At 55.2% G+C, this 16,172-nt stretch overlaps 2 protein-coding genes across 3 annotated transcripts; one reads left to right on the top strand and one right to left on the bottom strand.

Moving 5' to 3' along the window:
* Nucleotides 1-67: 67 nt before the first annotated feature.
* Nucleotides 68-3,728, bottom strand: LRRC14 (leucine rich repeat containing 14). 2 transcript variants are annotated; one of them, XM_064154453.1, is made up of 4 exons: nucleotides 3,411-3,728; nucleotides 2,293-2,623; nucleotides 1,466-2,089; nucleotides 68-852 (listed from the first exon to the last, which is right to left on the bottom strand). In XM_064154453.1, the coding sequence occupies exons 1-4, from the start codon at nucleotides 3,556-3,558 to the stop codon at nucleotides 279-281; spliced, it is 1,677 nt and encodes a 558-aa protein (XP_064010523.1). In that variant the 5' UTR covers nucleotides 3,559-3,728; the 3' UTR covers nucleotides 68-278. The 2 variants fall into 2 exon arrangements, with proteins under 2 accessions (XP_064010523.1, XP_064010524.1); XM_064154454.1 differs by lacking the exon at nucleotides 3,411-3,728 and adding an exon at nucleotides 3,311-3,329.
* RECQL4 (RecQ like helicase 4) lies at nucleotides 3,644-16,125 on the top strand. Its single transcript, XM_064154450.1, has 24 exons — nucleotides 3,644-3,844; nucleotides 4,646-4,679; nucleotides 4,912-5,021; nucleotides 5,755-5,898; nucleotides 6,642-7,327; nucleotides 8,498-8,597; nucleotides 8,843-8,960; nucleotides 9,047-9,181; nucleotides 9,866-9,988; nucleotides 10,065-10,157; nucleotides 10,253-10,389; nucleotides 10,488-10,571; nucleotides 10,660-10,848; nucleotides 11,662-11,844; nucleotides 12,081-12,270; nucleotides 13,109-13,377; nucleotides 13,454-13,591; nucleotides 13,829-13,961; nucleotides 14,296-14,425; nucleotides 14,530-14,702; nucleotides 14,995-15,181; nucleotides 15,274-15,424; nucleotides 15,508-15,616; nucleotides 15,705-16,125. Exons 1-24 carry the CDS (start codon nucleotides 3,761-3,763, stop codon nucleotides 15,824-15,826), a joined length of 3,822 nt encoding a protein of 1,273 aa, XP_064010520.1. The 5' UTR covers nucleotides 3,644-3,760; the 3' UTR covers nucleotides 15,827-16,125.
* Nucleotides 16,126-16,172: the final 47 nt, after the last annotated feature.

The raw sequence follows: 16,172 nt of genomic DNA on the forward strand, positions 1-16,172 counted from the left end.
GCCAAAGCAGGAGCATGGTGTTCCTGTGGGGTCTGGCTGTACACAGCGCCGTGCTCACCACATCACCTCCTGAGAACTGGGAACTTTATTAATTAGTGCTGCTGAACCAAGGTCACCACTTGTCACTCAGTGGCTGCAACCCACAGCGAGGCACTGCTGGTGGGACCAGTGCCGGCAACAGTGAGATGGTGACAAAAAGCACCAGGATGAGGAAGGAGACACCAAAGATGCGGAAGGGAAGAATGGCTGGGACACATGGGGATGCTGCAGCAACCGAGTTACAAGTCAAAATAGTCAGGGGCCCCGTGCCAAGGCAGGTTGGTGGTCCAGACAGCGTCGGATCTACCAAGCTCCAGTAAGAGCTGGCAGAGCTCAGCCTTGGCTGCGTTGAAACGTGCCCTGTCCACTGCATCCTCAAAGAACCACCCAGAGCCCGAGGGTGGCCGCAGGTGGTCAGTGATGTAACAGTCCAGGGGGTAGGGGTAGATGACCAGGCGAAGGTGAGGGAGCACCACAGTCTTCTCCAGCAGAACTTTGAGCGCCGGTGTGGAAAAGAGGTTGCCAAAAAGCCCCAAGCACCGCAGCTGGGAACAGCGGCAAAGCACCGGCAGCAGGTAATGCAGCTGGGAGTCTGTCAACCGGCATTCCATGAGGTCCAAGTGGAGAAGTGAGGGTGAGATCTTCTCCAGGAGCTGCCGCAGTGGCTGAAGACGACCCTCATTGAAATCGTGGCCACTCAGGTCCAGCTTCCGCAGTGCCGAAGCGTGGAGGCTTTGCCGAAGGTAGTTGAAGTCATCCGGAAGAAGGGAACAAAAAGCCAGCTCCAGGCTTTCCAGCGGAGTCTGAAGGTCACTGACGGAGTAAGAAGGTGCTGTGAGCTCACGCAAAGCTGGCACAGACCCCTAGTGGATTAAACCTCATCATGGGGATGATGCCCAGATTACCACTCAGATGTCTACCCAGCACGGCATGGGAAGAGCAAGGTGAAGACTAACTCCACCAAAAAGCTGAGCATGTGTGTAAGCTCACACCAAAGCTGGCACCATGCTGGACCCACTGATGGATAAACCTCATGATGGAGATGATTCCCAGACTGCCAAAGGCAAATTGACCCAGATCCCATCCCACCACAGCATAGAAACAGCAAGTTGAGGACCAGCTCCACCAGAATCTTAATTGAGGAGCTGTGAGCTCACACCAAAGCTGGCACCACACTGGCATGGATCCTCCAATCAGTTAAACCTCATCATGGGGATGATTGCCCCACCATGGTATGAAAGTGGTCAGGCATTGGAACAGGTTACTCAGGGAGGTGGTGGAGCCACCATCCCTGGAAGTGTTCAAGAAACGTGTGGACAGGCACCTGTAGCCATGGTGGTGCTGAGTTGAAGGCTTTTCAACCAAGACAATTCTATGACTCTATAAATAAAGAGCAAGTTGAAGACCAACTCCACCAAAAGCTTACCTGAGAAGGTTCCGGAGATTCCCCGAAAGCCTGGAAGACCCAAAGTTGAGCTCCTTGAGCCCCAACAAACTCCCCAGCTGCCCGGCGAGCTGACGGAGGCTGGCATCTGTCCCCGACACGAACCTCCGCACGTCAACGTTGCTGTAGGGCAAGCGAAGGCTCAGGAGGTTGGGGAACTTGGTGAGATGTGGCAGGACCACGCAGAGGCCAGACAGTCCCAGATTGTTGAAGCGCAGATCGACACGCCGAAGGCTGCAGACATCCAGGCTGTCCAGCAGGGTCACAGTGCTGCCCACAGACAGCTCCTCAGCGTGGAAGTCCCGGCACTTGAGGCGCAGCAAGCTGGTGGTGTTGGCCTGGAGAGCATCTCGTAGGACAACGAAGGACGTGCTGTTGACAAAGAGATCGGCGCGGATCTCCACGCTGAAGGATTGTGGAGGCTCCAGAGCTCCTGAGGGACCCTTCTGACGTTTGGAGCCACGTTTCAAGTGCTCATTTTGGTGTTTGGAGACCTCGAGACAAGCTTTGGCTAAAGACACAGTGGTGGACCACAGGCTCATCCCTGCTGGGACATCATGCGGCAAGTCTATCATGTCCAGCACTCGCAGGCAGCACCGCCTCTCACTGAGCAAGGACAAGAAACTGCTGACATGGTGGGCACCATCAACCTCCCCCAAGCCCAAGACAGGGTAAGAATGCTGGTTTTGCTTTACCCCCAACCTCACCAACCCACCAACTTCTTCCCACCACCAGCTCCAGGTCACCTCCACATCCCTCAGGAGGAAGAAAATGGCTCCTGCTCATCCTGGCAAGAGTTTGGCACCCACCTCATGCCACGATCGGGGTCCTCCAGTGTCTGGCGGAGATGTGCCACAATGGCCATGATGGTAGCTTCGACACAGAGATTCCTTGGTAACCCCTTGGGGCGGTGGAGATGATGACGGTCAAGGTGAGGCAATAAACGTTGGAAGCTGAGGACTGGGAAGGGCCAAACAGCCACCAAATCCCGCACCACCAAGGTCCGTCTGTCCAAGAAGGCAGCACTGAAGAGGACAGGGTAGAGCTCACTGGGGAGGATGGCGAGAGCACGGCGGAAATCACTTTCATGGCGCACCAAGTGGCGAGCGCAGAGGAACAACAGGGAGTCCATGGTGGCACCTGGTGATGAGATGGGGAGGACATAAGTTGCTGGTGAGGCTGAGGGGGAAGCCCCAGTTGGGACCTTGCTCCGATTGTAGAGTGGCCTCATGGTAACCCACATCAAAGGTGACCCATGGCAGAAGTGTTAAGATGCCCACCAAAGGGGCAGGATCCCTAACCCAGTTCCCCCCAGACCCAGCCCTCCCATTACATGGACCAACAGCCTCAGTCCAGTTCCTCCCACCACAGGGTCCCCCCCTAACCCAGCTCCCTGCAATACAGGGACGCCCCTAACCCAGCTCCCCCGTTACAGGGACACCCCTAACCCAGCTCCCCCCGTTACAGGGACCCCCCAAAACCCAGCTCCCCCGTTACAGGGACACCCCTAGCCCAGCTCCCCCGTTACAGGGACCGCCCCTAACCCAGCTCCCCCGTTACAGGGACACCCCTAACCCAGCTCCCCCCGTTACAGGGACACCCCTAGCCCAGCTCCCCCGTTACAGGGACCGCCCTAACCCAGCTCCCCCGTTACAGGGACCCCCCTAACCCAGCTCCCCCGTTACAGGGACACCCCTAACCCAGCTGCCCCCGTTACAGGGACCGCCCCTAACCCAGCTCCCCCGTTACAGGGACCGCCCTAACCCAGCTCCCCCGTTACTGGGACCCCCCTAACCCAGCTCCCCCGTTACAGGGACCGCCCCTAACCCAGCTCCCCCGATCACAGGGACGCCTCTATTCCAGTTCCCTCATTTCGTTTCCAAACTCAGGCTACCTGTTACAGGGACTTCCCTAGCCCGGTTCTTACCGTTACAGAGCGCTCCCCCGGACCTCGTTCCCCCGTTACAGGCCGCGGCCTCAAAGCCCGAGCCCCGCGGCTGGCGCCGGCCCTGCCGCACTTCCGGCACCGCGCCGTAACGCCCCGGGCCCTGCCTGCGCCAATCAGAGAGCGTCATCCTCTGTGGGGGCGTGACACGGCGCTCCTCGCTCTCTCATTGGCCCTAGCCGCTGTCCGTCAGAGTCTCCGCCGTTCGCATTGGTTGAGGCGCGGCGGGAGCGGGAAGCTCGCTCTGGCGCCCTGAGGCCCAGCCCCTGAGCGTCCCGGTCCGGGGGACTCCGGGATCCCAGAGAACCGGGCCCGGGCTCGGTGTGGCCGCCATGGAGCGGCAGCAGCAAGTAAAGGTCCTGCTGAAGCGGTGGGAAGCGGATTTCTATGGAGAGCGGCGGAGGAAGCCCAGCCAGGTGCTGAGGGTGGGGAGCAGAGGGGTTCCCCGGCGGGTAGCGGACTCCGAGCTGCGCCCGGAGGGACTGGGGGAGGCCTCAGCGGTGGCTCTGCTCCCTGACTGGCACCCTGGGTACTGGGGTGCGCCGCACCGGCGTCACTCCCTGCCTCTGCTGCTGCCTTAAAGCTCAGAGAGGGTCTGACCGCAGGCCTATAGGGTTCTCTTAGGGCTTTTCCGTAAGCTGATTCCCTGCGGCTCTTCCGCACAGCTCTTCTGTAAGTCACAGTATGGCCAGCAGGACCGAGGCAGTCATCGTGCCCCGGGGCCGGTGGCGCTGGTGAGGCCACTCGGTGATCCCAGGGAGTACTGGGGTCAGCTTTCGGTTCCTCCAACTCCAAAAGAACACTGAGGGGCTGGAGCGGGTCCAGAGAAGGTTAGTGAAGCTGATGTAGGGCATGGAGAACACTGAGAAGGGGCTGGAGACCATCTGAGGAGAAGGTGAGGGAACTGGAGGAGTTTGATCTGGAGCAAAGAAGGCTAAGGAGAGCCCTGGCGTTCTGCAACTCCCTGAAAGGAGGCTGAAGCCAGGTGGGTGGTTTTAAGTAATGGGACAAGAGGAAATGGCCTCAAGTTTCTCCAGGAAAGGCTTAGGTCGCAGGTGAAGGACAGTTCCTTCACGGAAAGGTTTGTCTTAGCCTGGACTCTGCCATGCTGGAGTCCCTGTTCCTGGAGGGTCTAAAAGCTATGGAGATGTGGTGCTGAAAGCTATGGTTCGGTGCTGGACTTGACACCGTTGGGTCAAGGGTTCTTCTCCTTGCAGGCTGACATCGAGGAGGCTCCGGAGGACATCAGACGTGAGTGTCAACCCTGCCACCTCTCACCCACCCTGAAGATATTTTGGGCTCCTAGGTGGAGCTGAGGATGCTTTTGGGTGGAGGGTCACCCCTTGTCCCAACCCAAACCCTCATCATTGAAGGGGGTTTTGACGTCATGGAGAGGTTATCCGGGGACACATCTTGATGGTTCCTGGGTGGGAGCTGCTGGAGTTCCCCAGTAAGGACCAGAATGTCCCCCAAATCATCCCAGGGCTCTACAAGGAGTACAAGATGCTGAAGCAGCAGAAAGAGGAGTTGGATCTCACCCGGATCAGCGCTTCCAGCCCCCAGGAACACCAGGAAACTCCAACCGTAGAGAAGGTACCACAGAAACCCCCTCCCTAGACTTTGGGATTTGTCTCCAGGATCATCAACCACCCTATGATTCAGCCAGAATATGAGGTTTGGGGAGGAATGTTTGGATTTAGCAGGTTTGCAGGTTGGAAAAGTCAGGATTTAGGAAGTTTTGGGGGGAGAAAGTTGGGATTTAGCAGATTTGAGGCTGGAAAAGTTTGGATTGAGCTGGGTTTGGGTTGGAAAAGTTTGGACTTAGTAAGATTTGGGATGGAACAGTTTGGATTTAGGATTTAAAAGTTCAGAACGTAGCAGGTTTGGGGATGTAACAGTTTGGAGTTCAGAGGTTTGTGGATGAAAGTGCTTGGATTTAGCAAGTTTTAGGATTTTAAACTTTGGATTTAATAAGTTTGGGGATTTTAAATCTTGGATTTAATAAATTTTGGGATGAAAAAGTTGGAATTTCATAAATTCTGGGATTTAAAAGTTTGGATTTATCAGGTTTGGGGGCATAGAGGTTGAGATTTAGCAGGTTTTGGGATGAAGAGGTTGAAATTTAATGTATTTTGGGATGCAAAGGTTTGGATCTAACAGATCTGGGGATGTAAGGGCTTGAGTTTAGTAGGGTTTGGGGCATGAAAAGGTTCAAATTTAGCAGGTTTGGGGGTGCAGAGGTTCAAATTTAAATTGTTTGGGGATTGAAAAGTTGGAATTTCCCAGCTACTGGAGCTGAATTTCAGGGTCTGAGGTCTCATTCTAGGTGCCAGACTCTGGGTTTTGGGGTGCACACCTGAACCGCCAGCCCAAAGCCCCCAGGCCCAGCCGCTGTGGCCATGCCGTGCCCAAAACCTCGGCCCAGTGCTATGGGATGAGGCTGAAATCCAACCTGGCAGCTGCTGGCAAGGTCAGGATGGCTGGAACAAGCTTCTCCTCGAGCTGATCCTCACTTTTTTTGTCCCCACTCCTGCCACAGACCCCCAAAATCATTCCCTTCCTGACATAATTCCCCAAAACTATTCCACTCCTGCCACATTCCCCCAAATCGTTTCCTTCCTGCCCAAGCCCCTAAAAATCATCCCCTTACTGCCCAAGCCCCTCAAAATCTTAGCCCACTCTTGCCCAAGCCTCTCAAAATCTTAGCCCACTCTTGCCCAAGCCCCTCAAAATCATTCCCCTACTGCCCAAGCCTCCCAAGTTGATCTCTTACCTCAACCCCCCAAAATTGCAATCCCCCTCACCAGAGCCACTCAAATATTGGCACCCTCCTGCCCAAGGCCCTCAAAATTGTTCTCTTCTTGCCAAAGGCACCCAAAATTGTGACACCACCACCACCAGAGCCACTCACAATCTCAGCTTCCTCTTGCTAGAGTCCCCCTCAAATTGTTCCAGCCCTGCCCTAGCCCCTTGAAATCTCCTCCCCTGCCTAAGCCCCACCCAAATCTCATTCTCCTGCCAGACCCCCAAAGTCATTCCTCTCCTGCCAGAGCCCCCCAGCACTTCAGCTCTTTCCTCCCAGAGTACCCCCATGCCTCTTAACCAGCACTGGGGAGCAGTCCCAAACCCCAGGACAGGTCCTGGTTTGGAGGTGGGGTGAGGAGCTTTGGAAGAGACTCTGACCCACATCTCTCCTTTCTCTGTTCCCATCAGGAGACACCCCTGACCCCACGGAGGATCCCAATTCCCAGGAGGACCCCAGCTGTCCCCAAACTTCAGCCAGATTTGGGGACAAGTGACAAGGCCTCATCCCCAGTGCCTTCACTGAGCGAGACAGAGGAGCCAGGAGACCTTATCCTTCCTCCCTCAGTGTCAGGGCTGGCCCCCATCATCCTCACAGCACGTTTGAAGCCCCCCCAGACACCCCCTCCCAGTAAATTCCAGCAGCTGAAGCAAACAGTGGCACAGAGACTGGGCTCACTGGATCCTGCCTGGCTGCAGAGGTGCCAGGGGACGCTTGGTGACAAAGAGACGATGCTGGGGGACGTGCTGGAGCAGGGAGAGACCAAACAGCCCCCCTCAAAGCAGGATGAGGGTGTCACAGAAGTGTTGGTGGGAGATTCCATCAGGAAAAGGCCACGTGGAGATGGAGATGATGGAGACAACATGGTGGCACCAGCAAAGCTCCAGAGATGCTGCCAAAGCTCAAGCAAGGAAGCATTTGGTGCTGCCAAGGAGTTGAAGCAAAACAAGAAGGAAAAGGAGGAGGAGGATGCATGTGTGGCAAGTCAAATGGAGAGCAGGAAGGTGCCACATCCCTCAGAGAACATCCTGGGGGAGCTAGAGGAGGAGGAGGAGAAGAAGAAGCCCAGAGCCACTCGTGGAGCCAGTGCTGCCAGGTGGGTGCTAAGGAACCAGCTGCTTTTCCCCTAAATCCTTTTCTGCTGTTTGTTATCTGGCTTGGGAAGGAATACATCTGGGGGTGGGCTAAGCCCTATTTTCTTACCTATTATTATCTTTGCCACCCCTTGAGCTTCCTCACTCTTTGGTGGCATTTTCAGAGTGAAACATGGAGATTCTGACCCTCAAAGCCACTCTGTGTATGCTGGATGAGGAGACTGAGCACCCTTGGTTGGGAGATGACACTAAACTGGTTGTTGAGCTGCTGGAGGGTGGAAACTTCTATAGAGGGATCTGGCCAGGCTGGATCGTTGGGCCAGGCCAGTGGGATGAGTTTCCACAAGGCCAGGTACTGGGTCCTGCACCTGGGTCACAGCAACCCCAGGAATGCTGCAGGCTGGAGACAGAGGGACTGGAAACCGCACAGTGGGAAAGGCCCCGAGGGAGTTGTTCAGCAGTGACTGGAGATGAGCCAGAGTGCCTAGGTGCCTAAGCAGGCCAGCAGCAGCCTGGCTTGGATCAATAAGAGTGTGGCCAGCAAGACCAGGACAGGGATTGTTCCCCTGGACTATGCACTGGCAAGGCCACACCTTGAGTCCTGGGGTTAGTTTTTGGCCCCTCCCTTCAAGGACATTGAGGGACTGGAGCAGGTCCAGAGAAAGGCAGCAGAGTTGGTGAAGGACAGAAGAAGGAGTAGGGTGTGGAGAAGTGAGGAGCAGCTGAGGGACCTGGGGGTGTTTGGCCTGGAGCAAAGGAGGCTGAGGGGAGACCTTCTGGCAGTCTGCAAGTGCCTGAGAGGAGGCTGGAGCCAGCTAGGGCTGAGATCTCTTGTCCTAAGTGATGGACAAGGGGAAACAGCCTCGTGTTGCCCCAGAGGAGGTTTAGGTTGGACATGAGGAACAATTTCACACACACACACACACAGTATCACACACAGTAACATCAGGGTTGGAAGAGTCTTCACGGAAAGAGTTGTCACAGCCTGGTCTGGGATGCTGAGGGCAGAGGTGAATTCTCCATCCCTGGAGGGATTTAAAAGCTCTGTAGCCGCGGTGCTGAGCGGCGTGGTTGAGCGGCCATGGCAGCGCTGGCTTGAGGGCTGGACTCCATGATCTCGGAGGCCTTTTCCCACTCAGGCCATGCTGAGATTCTCTCTGCCTTCTCCCCAGAGCCCCTCGGCAGAGCCGTGGCAACTTCGTGCGGCTCAACCTGAAGAGCAGATCCCACGTCCGCGGCTTCGCCCTGCGCGGGCATCGGCTCCGCAGGCAGGTAAAGGCCTCGCCTGGATTTCTTCTTTTCCCTTCTTTTCCATGTGTTTTTTTCCCTTGGGTGTTTTTTTTCCCCCCTTGGTTTTCACTTGTTTTTCTCTGGGCTGTTTGTTACTGGGCTCTTTTCCCCTTCCCTTTTTATTTGTTTTGCCTTGATTTCCCATCTTTTTTTTCCCCATCAATTTCCCCTCAATTTCCCTCAGTTTCCCCCTGACTTCCCTTCAGTTTTCTCTCTTTGCCTTACAGGCCTTGAAGCAGAAGTGGCAGAAGAAGTGGAGCAGCTCCGCAGCCCTGGGCCGCAGCTCTGACCTCTGCTTCCGCTGCGGCGGGGCTGGGCACTGGGCCTCGGCCTGCCCGGGGCAAGGTGAGCAATAACTGGGAGTTGGGAGAACATCCTGTGGGAAGCCCAGCTGGGGTCTTGGATGTGAGGAGGGCTGTGCTTCCTCCCAGCAGGGATGGCTCCGACTGCACTGCCAGGGGAGAGCAACCGCCTCAGTGAAGAGGAGGAGGAAGAGGAAGAGCCTCCACTTCCCACGCTGGAGGAAGTGGCTCAGCGCACCAACAGCACCTGCCCAGAGCTCTCTGGTGAGGCCTGACCTGCTCTGGCAGCATTTCCCTGTCCCCGTGGGAAAGTTGTGCTCCTGGGACGTCTGCTTTAGGCTCCCTTTGGAACATTTTACCTCTTTGGGGACCATTCTTAGGTCCTTTTGGATCATTTAATCTCCTTTCAGGCCATTCTGAGCTCTTTTGGTGTTTTTTATGCTTTTTTGTGCCATTTTGGTCTCTTTTTGGGCCATTTTATCCCTTTTTGAGCCATTGTGGGCTCTTTTGATTGCCTTTTGGGCCATTTTGGGCTCCTTTCAGGCCAGTTTAGATCTTTTTAGGTGCTTTTCAGGCCATTTGGTCCTGTTTTGAGCCATTCTAAGCTCATGTCTGGCCATTTTAGTACATTTTGGGTAGTTTCATTCACCTTTTGTGCCAGTTTGGGCTCTTAGGGGTACTTCTGGGCTCATGTGGGATCCTTTTAGGTGCCTTTCAGGCCATTTTGAGCTCATGGGGCCATTCTGAGCTCCTTTTGGGATATTTGGGATCTATTTGGGATCCTTTCGGGGTCCTTTTGTCTTTTCTTGGTTAACTTAGGCTCCTTTTGGTTGCCTTAGAGGTCACTTTGGCTCCTTTTGGGCCATTTTATCCCTTTCTGGGTCATTCTGGAACAAGGTGGGAATAGGTGCCTGTGGATCCCAACTTTTCCACCTTCATCCCTGGCAGAGGGTGGAAGCAGCAGGAGGAGTTTGGAGATAGGAAGTCACCTGGATGTGAGGAGACCAATGTACGAGCCGCCCGCTGCCCCTGCACCGGTGGAGCCCTTCTATGAGCCAGGGAGCATCCAAGGTGAGGCCAAAGGTCCTCTTGTGTCCCCTCATGTGTCCTCTTGTCCCATCCCTACATCATATCCTTGTCCCCATAGAGACCCCAGAGGAGGTGATCAAGGCTCTGAGGGCCCTGGGCTACAGCTCGTTCCGCCCAGGCCAGGAGGTGGCCATCATGAGGATCCTCTCAGGTGGGTTTGGTGTCCTACCACCTCCATGGAGATCAGGGTCCTTGAGAGGCAGCTGGGTTGTCCCCAGGTGATGTTTCCAGCCCTTATTCTATCAGGTCTGTCCACCCTGGTGGTGCTATCGACGGGGATGGGGAAGTCCTTGTGCTACCAGCTCCCTGCTTACCTCTACCACAAGCGCTCCAAGTGCATCACCTTGGTTGTCTCCCCACTGGTGTCCCTCATGGATGACCAGGTACCACCCCAGTATCCCAATTGTCCCAGTCCAAGCACTTCCAGCTACACCTCAGACAGAGAGGTGGTCACTGGAGACTGATGTGGCTTCTCTTCCAGGTGTCAGGGTTGCCACCATGCCTGAAAGCTGCCTGTGTCCACTCCAACATGGCCAAATCCCAACGGGAAGCGGTGATGGAGAAGGTGAGAGCTCTGGAATCTCCCGGGAAGATCCAGTGAGATGGGCCTGGTGGTGCCATAGTCCTGATCCTGGTGTTCCTGGCTCCCGTAGGTGAGGCAGGGTGAGGTGCAGGTGCTACTGCTCTCTCCTGAAGCCCTGGTTGGTGGATCAGGATCAGGATCAAGCTACCTACCCTCTGCTGACCGCTTGCCACCCGTGGCCTTTGCCTGCATCGATGAAGCCCACTGCTTGTCCCAGTGGTCCCACAACTTCCGGCCCAGTTACCTGCGGCTCTGCAAGGTACGAGAGGTGTGATGCAATCCCTGTCCAGAGGAGCCCAAAACAGCCCAACGGGCACCTAAAAGCAGCCCAAAACAGCCCCAGATGAGCCTGAAGTGGATAAAATATCTCAAAAGGAGCCCAGAGTGGCACAAAATATAATTAAATAACCTGAAAAGACCCCAAAAGGTGCCTAAAAGAGTTCAGAGTGCCCCAGAAAGGGCTACAATATCCCTAAAGGAGCCCAGAATGACCCAAAAGGTGCCTAAAATGAGTCCAGAATGGCCCAAAGAGATAAAATGTCCCAAAAGGACACCAAAATTACCCAAAAGGTGCCTAAAATGAGCCCAGAATGGCCTAAAAAAAGGGATAAATTAGCCCCAAAGGAGCCTAAAATGGCACAAAAAGGAATACAATAGCCTGAAAGGAGCCTGAAATTACCTAAAAGTAGCCCAGATTAGTCCACATGTCCTAAATGAGCCAAAAATAACCCCAAACCAGACAAAATGGACCAAAATAGCCTCAAACCAGAGGAAATGGCTCAAAAGGAGCCCTGAAAGGCATGCAAAATGGCCTAAAAGCAGCAGAAAATGGCCAGAAAGGTGACTAAAAGGAGGCCAAAATGGCCTGAAAGAATCGTAAATTGTGCCCAAACTACCCAAAAGGAGCCAGAATGACCCAATATAAGGCCAAAATGGCTCTGCAGCCTAAAATGCCCCAAAGGGCACCTAAAAGGAGCTTGAAAGGGTCCAAAATGCCCCGAAAGAGCTCAGGTGGCCCAGAGAAAACCCACACTGTCCCAGAAGTTCCCACTTTTCCCTTTCCACCTGCCAGGTGCTGCGGGGCCGCCTGGGCGTGCGCTGCTTCCTGGGACTGACTGCCACGGCCACCCTGGGCACGGCACAGGACGTTGCCCAGCACCTGGGCATCCCGCCCCAGGAGGGCATCCCACTGCGCTCCGCCGCCGTGCCACACAACCTCCGCCTCTCCGTCTCCATGGACAGGGACAGGGATCAGGTCAGGGTCAAGGATGGGGGTGGATGGGTGATGGTTTAGGGTTGGAGGAGGGGCTGGAGGAGGTGGGGAAGGGCTGGAGAAGAAGGAGAAAGGGATGGGGGATGAGGGGCAGGGTCTGCAGAAAGAGGTTCCAGAGCACAATGGGATGGATTTGTGCTGGACTCCAAGTGGATCTTGTAGGACAAAAGATCCCAACTCTTTTTGGAGTGACCCTTATCTGCTTTCTCTGCCCACAGGCCCTCATCTCCCTGCTGCAAGGGGAGCGTTTTGGGGACCTCAACTCCATCATCGTCTACTGCACGCGGCGGGAGGAGACTGTGCGGATCGCGGCGCTCATCCGGACCTGCCTCCAGGGAACTGCGCTCCGGGAACCTGCTGCAGCCAGGGAGCAGACCCAGGGTGGTGCAGGGAAGAAAAAAACAAAGGGTAGGTGCACAAAACGAGCTTAAATGGCCCAGGAGGTCCCCAAAATTACTTGAAATGAGCCTAAATTGACCTCTAAGGAGATAAAGTAGTCCAGAAATGCCCCAAAAGTAGCCTGAAATCAGTTCAAAATTGTCCAAAAGGATCTCAGATAGCCTGAGGTGAGCCCAAAATGTTCTGAAAGTATCCCAAAATGCCCTGAAAGGAGACCAAAAGGAGCCCGAAATTACCTGAAGAGCCCCAAATGACCCAGAAGGAACTAAAATGGTCCCAAAGTAGTGCTATGTGGCCCAACAGTAGCCTGAAATGAGCTCAAAGTAGTCCAAAAGGGGTGAAATGGCCTGAAATGAGCCTAAAATGTTCCAAAAGGAGCCCAAAATTACCCCAAAGGATCAAAAAATAACCTCAAAGGAACCCAGAATGAACTGAAATGAGCCCCAAATGGCCCAGAATGAGATAAAATTGTCCAAAAGTAGCCCAAAATGGCCTGAAAGGATCAAAAATTACCTGTAATGAGTCTAAAATAACCCAAAGTGTCCCGAAAGGAGCCCATCAGGGGCTGAAGTGTTCCAAAAGGAGCCAAGAATGGCCTGAAGGGATCCTAGAATGGCCCCAGAGAATCCCAAAATACCTCCAAATCACCCAAAATATTGCAGGAGCCCATAAGAAGCCCAAAACGTCCTGAAATGAGCCCAAGATGGCCCCAAAAGAGCTGAAGTGGTCCAAAAGAAACCCAAAGTAGCACAGCCCAAAATGTCCTGGTAGGGCCCCAAATGTCCCTAGACCACCCCAAAATCCCAATTGCTGCCCCATTCCACCCTTTCTTCCCACCTTTTTCCAGCCAGGAGCCTCCTGCCCACCTGGCTGGCTGACTCTTACCACGCCGGCTTGTCCCCTGCGGAACGGCGCCGTGTCCAGAAGAACTTCATGAGCGGCCACCTGCGCGTGGTGGTGGCCACGGTGGCTTTCGGCATGGGCTTGGACAAAGCTGACGTCCGCGGTGTTGTCCACTACAACATGCCCCAGAACTTTGAGAGCTATGTCCAGGAGATCGGCAGGGCCGGCCGGGATGGACAGCCAGCTCACTGTCACCTCTTCCTGGATCCAGAGGTACCTCCAGTAGGGACCTGGGGCTGGGGCTGGTTTCTCCTGGTTTTTGAAGGTCTTCTCACTGTTGTCTCACCAGGGCGGGGATCTCCACGAGCTGCGGCGTCACATTCATGGTGACACACTGGATTTCTTCACCGTCAAGAAGCTGGTGGAGAAGGTTTTTGCACCTTGCAAGTGCTTGGAGCTGCACCAGAAAAGGCAGGAGGTCATGAAGGTGAGGAAGAGGGGATGGAGGCCTCCTCTTCTGGAAATTGAAAAGGAGAAGGGGGTTGAGAAGCTTGAGGAGAAGGAGGGTTTGGAGGTCAAGGAGGAGACAGGGTTGGAGATCAAGGAAGAAAAGGGGTTGGAGATCGAGGAGCTGTCTGGAGGACAAGGAGAGGAGTCTGGAGCAGAAGGAGGCAGGAGTGTGCCCATCCTTTCCGTTGGCAATGTCACACCATGTCCCTGGCAGGACAAGGAGATGGAGGACTCCAAGGTGACCATGAAGGAAGAGGAGGGGAACGCCGCCCAGCGGATCTGCCACATGCACGAGCGCACCATCCCCATCCACCACACCGTGGAGGCCTTGGACGTGCGGGAGGAAGGTGAGGAGGGGGAACCAGCTTTGTGTCATGGAGGCTTGGTGGGCACCAGGTCGTGGTGAGTGATGAGTTTTTGGTGTCAGAGTCTTGGTAGGCACCATATCTTGGTGGGGGCAATGGATCTTGGTGTCTCAGAGTGTTGGCTGGTGGTTCTTGGTGGACACTAGGTGTTGGTGGCTGGTGGGTCTTGGTGGACACTGGGTGTTGGTGGGTCATGGGTCTCTGTGGGCAATACAGTTTGGTGGCTGATGGCTCTTGATAGGTAATGGCTCTTGGTGGGAGACCCTTGGAGACTCCCATGAGATTGAAGATCTCACCACATCTCCTGGCTCTCCAGGAATCGAGACCCTCCTGTGCTACCTGGAGCTGCACCCACGACGCTGGTTGGAGCTTCTGCATCCCACCTACTCCCGGTGCCGACTGCAGTGCTATGGCGGCTCCCGGCAGCTGCGGGACGTGGCTCGGAGGTTGGAATGCCACTGTGGAGCCACCACAGTCTGCGGTGGGTGGGCTCCAAGATGTGTTTCCAAGCTGTGGTGACGGTGGATTTTCAGTATCTTCTGTCCCTCAGCTCTCCACCCATTGCTGTGTTCCTGGCTCGGGAGCGGCTGCAAGGGAGGGAGTGGAGCCATGGAAACTCTGTGGAGTTTGATGTGGTCACCTTGAGTGACTCCATGGGCTGGGAGGTGGCCTTGGTGAAACGAGACCTGCGGCAGCTCCAGTGGGACCAGCGGCTCCAGAGAGGTACCTCTGGGGACAACAGGGGCTTGGTGGGCACCGGGTCTTAGTGGACAGTGGCACTTGGTGTCACAGGCTCTTGGTGTGTGACCAGTCTTTGGTGTCATGGGGCCCTGGTGGGTGCTGGGTCTCGGTGTCATGGGGTCTTGGTAGGTGCTCGGTCTTGGTGTATGCCAGATCTTGGCACCAGATCACAGTGGGTGCCAGAGTGTTAGGTGTTGGATCTCCATAAGCTCCATATCTCAGTGGTTGCCACATCTCATTCAGCACCACCTCAACCAGCTCTTGGTGCCTTCAGGTGGTAGCAGTAAGGGGAAGAGCGGGGTCCTGGTGGAGTTTGATGACCTCTCCTTCCACTTCCGTGCCTATGGTGACCTCAGCACTGATGAGCTGGACTCTGTCTGTGACTTCCTCCACCAGCGGGTGGTGGCCAGGGAGAAGACAGCTCTTGGCCAACTCCGCACCTGCTTCCGAGCCTTCCAGAGGTAAGAGCACACCACCCAACCTCGGCGGCCCCACCATATCCTTCCTCCCAGTTTGATACTGGGAAGGAGAGAAGGTTGATACCAGGGCACAGTGTGGCCTTCCAGACCTGGGGGCCTCACGAGGAGGAGGAGGAGGAGGAGAGAAGCTCTCAGTTGAAGGCTCTGCTCAGTGACTACTTTGAGAAGGAACCTGATGGCTGTGAGGAGGAGGAGGAAGAGGTGGAAGATCTTGGTGACCCTCAAGTGAGCAAATCCTTACCTGGGGAGTTGTGGATGAGTGGGGTGAGGAAGATGAGGGTGGTGACCTCCCAATGTCCTTGTGGCAGATAGAGGATCAGGAGGCCCAGGTCCGCATGGACATCCGCCATTTCCTGGCCATCCGCCCCGAGGAGAAGTTCTCTGGCAGAGCCATTGCCAGGATCTTTCATGGCATCGGTGAGCAGCCCCTGGGAGAGGTCAGGTTGAGCTTCATCTCCACCACTTTCCAGTCTTCTCCTAACTGGGCATTGTGCACCTGCTCCAGGCAGCCCCTGTTTCCCTGCCCAAGTGTTTGGCCGCGACCGGCGCTTCTGGAGGAAACATCTCACCTTCGACTTCCACCGCCTCGCCCGCTTGGCCACCCAGGAGATCCTGGCCAGCAGGTGACACATCCTGGGGACCACCACATCCTTTAGGTGCCACCAAGGAGATCTTGGTCAGCAGATGACACTTCCTGGGGCCACCACATTCTTAAGTGCCACAAGGGATGTGACTGGTCCTTCCACCAGCTGAAGATGACATTTTGGTGGAACCAGAGACTAAATTAATGCCGAGAAACATGGCGTGACCAGTTTTGGGCTCATTTATGGTGCCCTCAACCACCTTTGTGACCTTGGTGGGATTTTAGTCTGCATTTGACCCAGAGTTGATCAAGGAATTAATAAAAAGCCCCAAATTCACCCCAATTCTGCCTCCCTTTTGCCTCCTGCACCCATGGAGGTTCTCAAGCACC

This window comes from Pogoniulus pusillus, chromosome 14 (genome assembly GCF_015220805.1).
Source record: "Pogoniulus pusillus isolate bPogPus1 chromosome 14, bPogPus1.pri, whole genome shotgun sequence".
Taxonomy (NCBI): Eukaryota; Metazoa; Chordata; class Aves; order Piciformes; family Lybiidae; genus Pogoniulus; species Pogoniulus pusillus.

What these genes read in the sequence shown, in the direction of transcription:
- LRRC14 (XM_064154453.1), bottom strand. Translation starts at nt 3,558, where the DNA reads ATGACGCTCTCTGATTGGCGCAGGCAGGGCCCGGGGCGTTACGGCGCG. An exon ending in GACCCCGATCGTGGCATGAG is followed by an intron (nt 2,090 to 2,292) that starts GTGGGTGCCAAA and finishes GTCCTTGCTCAG; the next exon opens with TGAGAGGCGGTGCTGCCTGC. An exon ending in AATCTCCGGAACCTTCTCAG is followed by an intron (nt 853 to 1,465) that starts GTAAGCTTTTGG and finishes TTACTCCGTCAG; the next exon opens with TGACCTTCAGACTCCGCTGG.
- RECQL4 (XM_064154450.1), top strand. Translation starts at nt 3,761, where the DNA reads ATGGAGCGGCAGCAGCAAGTAAAGGTCCTGCTGAAGCGGTGGGAAGCG. An exon ending in GGCGGAGGAAGCCCAGCCAG is followed by an intron (nt 3,845 to 4,645) that starts GTGCTGAGGGTG and finishes TTCTCCTTGCAG; the next exon opens with GCTGACATCGAGGAGGCTCC. An exon ending in AAACTCCAACCGTAGAGAAG is followed by an intron (nt 5,022 to 5,754) that starts GTACCACAGAAA and finishes GTCTCATTCTAG; the next exon opens with GTGCCAGACTCTGGGTTTTG.